General features: G+C 42.4%; 1 protein-coding gene across 2 annotated transcripts in view; it reads right to left on the bottom strand.

Annotated features, from left to right (window-relative positions):
• Positions 1-9,839, bottom strand: part of tspan11 (tetraspanin 11) — a 42,386-nt gene that overhangs the window by 28,837 nt on the left and 3,710 nt on the right. The window contains exons 2-3 of one of the 2 annotated variants that reach the window (XM_050036670.1): positions 7,006-7,220; positions 2,237-2,344 (exon numbers count right to left, since the gene is read on the bottom strand). In XM_050036670.1, coding sequence (XP_049892627.1) covers positions 2,237-2,323 — 87 coding nt within the window. In that variant the 5' untranslated portion in view covers positions 2,324-2,344; positions 7,006-7,220. The remainder of the gene's footprint in view (positions 1-2,236; positions 2,345-7,005; positions 7,221-9,839) is intronic. The other variant, XM_050036671.1, reaches the window with a different exon arrangement.

The following is a 9,839-nucleotide window of genomic DNA, read 5'->3' as shown; positions in this document are numbered from 1 at the left end:
GATACAGAGAGCAGAGGAGAATTGTTAACGCGTGACCATGTAGAGACAGAAATGACATAACACCATAAATAGTATATTGTTATGTTATTATATGAAGCGCCCGTTGCGCAAAATAATATCAATTGTTGCTGTGGGCAGGACATTGTTACACAGCGTGTGCCTGTGACTTCAGGCAGAGAGACCGCTGCATCAGAGCCGAAGGAGCACGTTTTAAAATACATTTATTTTATCAATTAGTTATTAACTTTTACTATTTTTAGCAACTTGCCTGATCGGGCAAGTGAGTTGTTAGTTTACATGCCCGACCTTGAGTTTTACTTGCCCCGGGCAATCGGGCAATCATTATTGTTGAGTCCTGTCCAGGTGAAGCAATCCACAGCAGCGGGGAGTGAGGCGGAGGGACCGTGGGGTGGCTAACATTAGCTAAGTAAAGTAGCTAATACTTATCTCATTTGTGGTCTGATAAACAAAGGGAAAGAGCAGGGCAAGGACGGGCAAAGTAAATGAGCTGTGCGCAACTCTACAATGAAATAAGATTAAACAAGTCAATGTATTAGAAACACTGGGTTACTGTATGAAGCCTGTGCAAATGTCTGTGGTCCCCTGGTGGGAGGGGCTTAGGACAGAGAGATTTCTGTGTACCTAAAGTTTAACTGTAACATTTTGGTTGCCTAAAACAAGTCTTGTTCAGTATTTGGTTGTATTAACAGACCCTCGAAGGAGTTGGACTTGTCTGGTAAGTACATTTATTTAATGGCTTTAAACCTGTTTATCGCAAGCAAAAAATTAGAATTTGCATTATCACACTTAACCATAGCTATAAATTCACCGTGCTAACCAGGCTAGCAGCTAACATTATGCCGATATTGCACTACACGACATTTTTGTAAGCTCTGACAGTCACTACGTCAGAATAAACCATTGTGCCGTGACTTGGCCGACAGACATAACACACTACACGATGGTCCACGACCAATTATCGCTGGTCGTCTTTCACGACATGTGTGATGTCATCGGATTATTCTTGTCTTACTTTTATTATTATTACTATTATTTCAGTCACTGTGACTGTTCATGTGCCAGCTGAAATGTTACTGTACTAACGTAAGTGGCACCAGCAGATGGCAGGAGCTAATTTGAAGTACTTTATGCAAACTATGCAAGTCACTGAATCCTCCACAACAAGTTCCTGTAAATGTTTCACAATAAAAGCCACAATAAAATAAAGGGATTCTGTCAACCAAAGTTATGAGGAGCTTTTAATTTGAAACAGATACAGAAGTGTTGAGTTTGAAATGGATGCATTAACTTCATCAAGGCAAACGGGAGCAGATAAAAGTAAAAATCTAAAAATACAGAGGGAATAATAAATAACGGCCCATTTATAATGTAGTCTGTTTCAAATGAAGCTGGTAGCCTCTGCAGTTGTGGTGAGTAAAATTCCTGCCGCTATTTTTTAATTTCATTACTTTATATCCTTCTCTATTATGAAGAAATACCATTCTCTGCTAGCTTGAGGCTAACAGCAGTAGCCACCGGACAGAAAAAGTGCCTCTGCTGTTTCACACCATCATTTTTCCCTTTTTACTCTGTCATGGTAACATCCCCAGAGGAAATATCAAAGAGTCTGGGGGGTTGTTGTCATACAGTTGTTCATGGCAGCAAATCGGTGTGTTTCTATTGGTCAAAGTGACGGCTGTGATGAAAGAAGTCATGAAAGAAAATTAAACATTCTAGACTTTCTGTCGGGGACATCATGAAGCATCCCAGACACTACGACACTTGTTGTCTACTATGACTACACGAGATGAAACGATAGATCATCTCGTACAACACTCATTGTCATTCACAATCCGAGCCGACACCGTACGATGCTGCGTTGGGCTATAATCAGGCTGATATCGTGTAGTGTGAACCCAGCATTCGGGTTAGTTCCACCCTCGGGTCTAAACATGGTCACTTCTGGCACCAGAAATCCAAGATCGCGACAGCCAAAAAGCCAAATTTGAGGCTTCAAAATGGGAATCCACAAACCAACGAGGCTAATTCAATTTTTTAGACAGTGAATGCTATTTATACTTACACTGCAATGCATCGGCTGCCCAAATCTTATTCACATTGTGAGTAAACAAGAGTGAATAGATAAAGTGTAACCGCTTGAAAGGCTTTTCCTGTAAAGTTTTTTTGTGAGTGTAAGTAGCTTAAGAAGAAGACGACATTTCCAGCTCTCACTTACCCAGAAGAGAAAGTTGAAAACAAAGAGCAGGTACTTGAGACACACTGTCAGCCAGTCCTCCTGGTCGTCTTTATACACCGCCGACATCTTCCTTCCTCCTGTTCAGCTCTGAAAGTGCAGATTTCTTTCTCAGTGCAAGAAGAGGATAATGGGAAATACATACGAAAAGTGCAAAGAACAAACTCCAAGTGTATTGCTAATATGACTCAACATGTAAAGTCAGAACATAATTGAATTTCTCTCCCTCTGATAAACTTTTTCTACTGCAACCCAAATGCCGTCGCCTTTATCTGGGGGACAGGAAAATAAGGATGATAGTGCATACACATTAACACTGACACTGACAGGTAGCTGCAGCGGTCCAAATTAGTCAGGCAAAGTCAACCTACTCATGTCAGGAAACAGCTTATTGTCGTTCAACAGCTCTGCATAAAATGTGTGCCACAGCAAGAGAGAGTAATCAGAGGGATTTTGTTTGCCACAGGGACACAGCTGCCTATCACATGTCACAACAAACGCAACATCCAGTCTCTGCGTTTACAGTTTGCATGCTTTACCAAGTCAAATAAAATGACTGTTGTCACATCGGTACTCCTCCTAGCTGCACATAACTCCCAGCTGATCACACAGTAGTATCAAGTAACAAGCTCACGGGGCCCATTGAAAAAAAACAAGCCATGCCGACAAGCTAAAGTCGTATTTCTGTCTCTACACCTCACCTTTTATTTGCACTTGTCGCAATTTTCTAACTCCTTCTGCTATATTTTTATTAACAGGGTCCCCACTGGGGTGCGTCGTACTAGCCTAGTTGTTAAATGATGCAGCATCCAAGTTCACAACATCACCTCCTCTTGTTATGTCCACAAACCGCATCTTTAAATTATTCATAGCACCAAACGGACCATAAACCTTTGCATCCTTAATTGAGTTGAACACAGTTTCAGCTCTGTGAATAAAAGGCCATGGGGTGTGGAAGCACTTAGACCCATAACATTGATCTACACAGTATCCTTCAGTGAACAGCAGCTGTGGGAATAGTGCAGGTTTTGGGTTTGTTGACCAGGGAGTCATACACCAGCATATGTCTAATAACCATCTAAAACAGTCAGGATAGGTCATAAGTGAAAGCAGAAACCTCAGAGACTGTCCGTAGCACATAAAACCAAGCTATCTCTATGACTAAACAGAGCTAGAGGTAAGTCAGAGGAAATGTCTTCGTTTGATTGTTGTAATTAGGGTAAACTTTTACTTTTATTGTAATGACCGCTACTATGGAAGCAGATAAGGGACATCAGTGGTTGAATTTTAACAGCCACTAAATCCTTAATACAATCTTGGTTTGTTTTTTTGTTTTTTGTGTTCACATACAGATCAAAAAATTCAAGTTTTAGAATTAAAAAAAAATTCTTCCAGGTTGCTCAAATTTCATTGGTCCATTCTGAATGGACCGCAAGTGACACACATAACGTGTCAAGTTTGTAAAAAGCACACTTTATTTTTAAGAACAGTGAATTTCCGGCACACAACTTTATTCTGAAGTGCCGTTTCCTGCTGTAGAGTGAGTGACTAATGGACAGCTGCTTGACAGAGACAGTAAACTAGCTCTACAACACGGCCAAACACAAGTATGACACTGAATATATAAAAGTGTGTGGACCTTGAACTAATGACTAAGGAAAAATGTGGACCCCGGGGCTGGACCAGTTGGGAACCACCGATCTAGAACATCTTTCCCAATGCAATAGGTTCGTTCGAGATGAGCCAGGCCTGCACAGATTCGATCACCGGCGATCGGCGCACAATGCATGCCAGTTAGTTTTGTGTCCGACTTCATCCCGACTTGCTCTGACGTATTACAAAAGTGGACGGCGATAAAACCGCGAGAGCGAGGCGGCCGCAGTTTTTAGAGCCAGGCGCTGCAGTTGCTCTCCACCGACTGCACCGCCTGGCTCTCACCTGATCTAACAGCTGATTGGTTCAGACGCCGACAACAATATGACATTTTAGATAAACTACTTATTTTTGTTGAATTTTAGAGATTAAGATTGTATTTGTCTGATCTGAAGGTTTATTCTGTGAACAGAAAACATGTTGTGTGACTGATGGTGAAAACAAGCTGATATATGGGTCTGATCACTTTTTTAATGAATTGAAATCATTCCAGACAGGATGTTAGTGTGTCTGTGACTTCCTGCACGGACTGAAGGCTGCTGGAAACTGTCCAACTTCACCGCAGCTTTTTGTCACCGCCCCCCGCTGCGGCCGCCTGCTCTCATTTACTTTCCAGGCGAGGCGCAGTTCATCTCGAACGAGCCTATTGTCTATGGCAGCGGTTCCCAGCTGGTGGTTAACGGTCCAAAAGTGGGTCACGGGTCCATCCTGAATGGACCATAAGTGACTCGTGAACGAATCAACATTGTAAAAAACACACATCATTTTGTAGGACTGTGAATTTTCAGCACAGTGCTGTTATTTTAGGTTGTGTTAACAACGATTTCAACCGAAAACGGTAAACTTTAGCTGCTTTTTGGCTGATTGTTTGTACGACAGTGGCATTTTGGGTGTCTGAAAACGCAACGTTTTGAAAATGGGTTCGGACTCCCGAGCTCTGTTTGTGCTGCTCATCCTGTTGAATTTATCAACGCTTCTCCAGCAAAGTGTGGATTAAGGGCCGTTTCATAGTCGATGCACCCAATGCGAGCAGGCGACGCAAGCAACACACTTCCTTTCATAGTCAACACACTGAACGCAAGCGACGTGGACGTCACTTGAAATGCAATACATCACTCGCACAATAGGGGGTAGCAGAGTCACCGGTACATTCCGGCTAGCTAGTACTGCTGTAGCTAGCTAGTACTACTATTTTATTAGAGTGCAGGGCACTAGAACTGTCATATAAATGAGGGTGTGCCTGTACGAGTTTGCAAAATTTTTCCTTCTTGCCCGCCGTATTTCATACCTGCTTCTTCTGCGAATAACAAAAAGTGTTTAATTTCAAGTACGTCGCTTGCATTATCACCCCCGCTGGCAACGCATGGTATTACACGCGTCGCGTATCAAAAAAATGGACAACACATTTTGAGACACAAGCACGCATCATGGCAGCCAATGTGTCTCGATGCGTCCCAATGCGTTCGCGTCTTCGTTCCTTTGAGTCGACTATGAAACGGCCCTTACTGTAGCAACTCTACCTTGTCGTACGTCCAGACAAACGTTCGTGCAGTTGCCATTTTGTTTGTCCATACATCAACACTCCGTAGAGGGAAGCGCATGTGTTCAGGCGCATGTCGTGTCACCGCAAATTCACACTGCCAACTACTGGCCTGGCATGTATAGTACAGCGATTTTCGTCATTTTTGCGGATCCGTGTGCACAGCGATTGATATCAAAATGATTTAGTCTGAAAGCGGAACTTTTTTCCAAAACGAAAATGAGAAACAATTTTGTGGTGCGTTCCATATAGATCTTACTGCTAGTAAGACGGTAGGAAAGACAGGAAGCTGCGCAAAATAACGCAGCGACACGTCATGACACGCCTCTTTGAGGCAGTTCTACCAGTAGCAGTCTTGTACAAACTCAGAGGACTACAAGTTTCAAAAGACAGATGAAAGCAAAGATGGCTGCGCCCTATATTTGTGGCTCTGCTCTTTAGTATTATTTTCAGTGTTTAGCTAATTTTAGTCTTCATTTTAATTACTCGTACACATTATAATGCCTTATGGGAATGCTTTATGATGTGTTGTTGTGCGCGGAATGTCTTGTATGTGTTGTTTATCCGTTGGTGTTGGTGAAAGTAGCTAGCAGTGTTGCTAATAATAAAGGCTCCGCTACTGCAAAAGCGATGACGGCTTTCTTGGAGGCATCCATCTTTGTTTACGCTAAAGTCGTAAATGGTACAAACGCAAACGGGGACGCATTTCACCTATTTAAAACCGGAAGTTAGGACATTTTACGACATCATCTTGAGTCTCACCGCTCGTAGCAATGTAATTGGATCACAGCATTAAAGTGCCAGCTACTTCACAGACAGCGAGCTCGCTTGACGACATGGCCAAACGTATGGAGTTGAATATATAACTGTGTGGACCTTGAACTAATCACTAAGGAGGAATGTGGACCCCGGGGCTGGACCAGTTGTGAACCACTGCTACTGAAGAAGTTTTTGTAATGATACACTGACACATACTTTATTTGATTAACGGTATATGACAGCTACAGTACAGACCCAGCCCAGCCCTCACCTGATTAAATCACCTGTGACAAGTAACGTTAGCTCCTTTAATATTAATGCGCAAAAGCAAACATACAGGTTAAGTAATACTCTCATAAGGTCCCAGACATGTCGTGCTTATTTCTTAAAACTTGCTAATTAAATGTAGTGGTTAAAACAGGCACTTCGTGTTTTATAGCATCTAAGCTAACGTGGCTTTCCTTTAATGACCGCTGCCCGTCCAGATGCGTTCACGGCATCGTCAGTTACCCACTAAGATGGTCTCTTCTTGTATTGATAACATGTCCTGCCTCGGAGATTTCAGACTTTGACCGCAGCTGGTATCCTTCAGCCCATAACTCAAGTCAATACGTGTCTTTTACGGTTTAGGACAAACTTTGTCTCCTCTGGTTTCCAGGACGGGGTGTAACGTTTGGCTCGAGCATCCTGACAGAAAATATAACGTCCCTCCACCTGTGTCGTTGATGCGCAGGACAAAGTTTAACCACATTACCTTACAGTCAATAATGTTTTCGCCTCGTAGCCGAAACATACTCACCAGACCAAGGTTTGGTGCGGATATAAACCCTCGTTTTGTTGCTGCTGCCGTCAGGACACAGTGGACAGCACTGCAGCTGTGAGCGTTTGGTCCAGTCAAGCTTGTTGCATTCAGGGTGTCCGACAGCAGGTCTGTGTCTGTGCTGCCTTTGGGTGCAGCTCGTATTTATCAACGTTGGCAGGCATTAACAGGAATTCACACTCAGAAACGAGCAGCTTGACAGAAAGACACAGGGATCAAACTGCGTGTTTTTTCTTCTAATGTGACAACAGTGTGTATTTTTTATTAAATGTATTTATCAGGGACCATGTGCACATTAATCTCAAACAGATTTCTATCAACTGCCATGTACGGTGAGTTCAATTTCAGTTGTACAACCCAATTCATCTGCAAGGTAAATAGACATAAAGCAAAATATAAAAGTTGAGGTATATTTTGTGGGTGTATAAAGTATAAATGCAGATACTACAAGTGTCGAATTAACATTCAAAGGTTTTATGAACTAACTTTAACTGAAAATGTATCACATAGGTAAGATATATGCTGTCGGTGGTGGAGGAAGCATCTTACTCAGATCTTTTACCACAGTAAAAGCAGGCAAACATTCTTTTAAAAGTAAATGTCCTTCAGTATTTTAAGTTAAATTTAATATAATCTTGATAAGGTCAATGTTCGCCCTGGTTAGGGCCTGTTTGAATTGTATATATGGTTATTTGTGATGCTATAGTAGAAGTAAGGGTTGCAGTCGACAATTAGACATTAGACAAGGACCTTTTGTTATTTCTGACACTTGAAATATGGACTACCTTCACTTTCTGAGCTGGAACATAATGCATTTAAAGTAATATATATTGCAACATATCAGAACTTTATATTTTGTATCGCTAATCTGAATCTGCAAAGTAAAGTCATCAAATAAATGTAGTGGAGTAAAAAGTGCAACATCGGCTTCCAAAAAGTACCAGAGTAGAAGTATAGAGTTGTAAAGTACATGTACCTCAAAACTGAATTAGTTACGTTCTGTAAAAAGCTGACACCATAAACGTGTTTTTGGACTTGTATTAGATATTGTCATATTTCTGACCGTCCCTGAAGGCAGCACAGTGTGAACTTGTGGAAAGGGTCACAATGAGGAGTGACAGAGGAGGAAATGGAGCTGCTACCCTTCACCACAAGATAGGCTGAATACCACCGAGCCCTGCACAGCATAACCTTGGTTACAATGTAACCACATACCCCCTCAAGAATTCCTGAATGAGGTGTACATGAATACACAAAGATAAAGACGGGAAGAAAGCACGGACGGTGACCAAACTTAGTGTGTAGGCTTTTTTTTTGTGCAAGGCCAGGGTGCACATACATGAACATCTGTTAATAAATGTACAGTTGGAGCTCTTACTGTTGACTTGGATACGTCTTATGAATTCCAGCCAAGCTAGTAAGACTAACAACTGATTTTCAAATTGCTCTTTATGTAAATAACTCTGAAATGAGTGAACAGAGCGCCTCTTTTTTTTCTCCAGGAGTCGTATAATTACCAAAGGAATGCAACTGTTCGCAAGATTTGTGAAAGAAAAAGAAGAAACTCTCGGAAATAACAACTCCTGCTTGTATTTTCATGACATAAAAGCCAATAATATAATCTAAATAAAGGCAATGAAAGGTTCCTGTCCCCCTTTTTTTATGGAATCATGATCCTTCATCACAGCGAGACTTCCTCTCAGACCAAAACAGACTCTTCACGATGTATTTGCCTCCTTTTCCACGTCGGTAATTCAATAAGCTTGCAAGCTATTAGGAGTAGATGGTGGCTGCAGGGGAGGGAGCTCTGCAGTGGTTACCTGGACTGGCGACAATCAGTCTACCGAAACAACATTACTTAGCAGAGGATGTCATCCATTAGGTCAAGTTTTCCTGGCAAACATCATCCAACCGGAGCTTGGAAAAAAAGGTGCAGAATATCATCGTTCTGTGGAGAGGAATTTGGAATCTGTCCGCTTCCATTTCCTCGTATTTGCATAGGTGACACATGGTAGAGCAAACAGAAATGTGGTTGTCCCGAAAACCCACTCATCTCTATGCCCAGCCAGTGCCTCTGTGTCCAGTCTCATGCTGCTGCAGTTTGTGTCCCGCTAAGGAGCAGGGCATGACTGAGCGTGCATGTCAAATACAAGCAAGGGGGTTGGCAAGCATTATGTGCACTGGAGTGACAAAAGGAGGTATGTGTGTGAAGATCATGACAAAAAAATACATGTGCACTTGCAACCGCAGGGTCATGCATCCATCTATTCAAATTTCACATTATGTTTGCCAAGTTTTAGCATCTTGTACCCCCGTTCAACTGCTCGATAACGCACATAGCTAATCAGCCAACCACGTGGCAGCAACTCAATGCATTTAGGCATGTAGACATGGTCAAGACGACCTGCTGGAGTTCAAACTGAGCATCAGAATGGGACGAAAGGGCTGGTCTGTCAGAAACTGCTGATCTACTGGGATTTTCACACACAACCATCTCTAGGGTTTACAGAGGATGGTCCCAAAAAGAGAAAATATTGAGTGAGGAGAAATGCCTTGCTGGTGCCAGAGGTCAGATGTCAATGGTCAGACTGGTTCAAGATGATAGAAAGGCAACAGTAACTCAAATAACCACTGGTTACCACCAAGGTCTGTAGAAGACCATCTCTGAACCAACAACACGTCCAACCTTGAAGCAGATGGGCTACAGCAGCAGAAGACCACACCAGGTGCCACTCCTGTCAGCTAACAACAGGAAACTGAGGCTACAGTTCACACAGGCTCACCAAAACTGGACAATAGAAGATTGGAAAAAC

The sequence above is a fragment of the Epinephelus moara genome, chromosome 23, assembly GCF_006386435.1.
Source record: "Epinephelus moara isolate mb chromosome 23, YSFRI_EMoa_1.0, whole genome shotgun sequence".
NCBI classification, from domain to species: domain Eukaryota; kingdom Metazoa; phylum Chordata; class Actinopteri; order Perciformes; family Serranidae; genus Epinephelus; species Epinephelus moara.
Note: the sequence above shows the minus strand (reverse complement) of the source record. Positions and strands in the feature narration are given on the sequence as shown.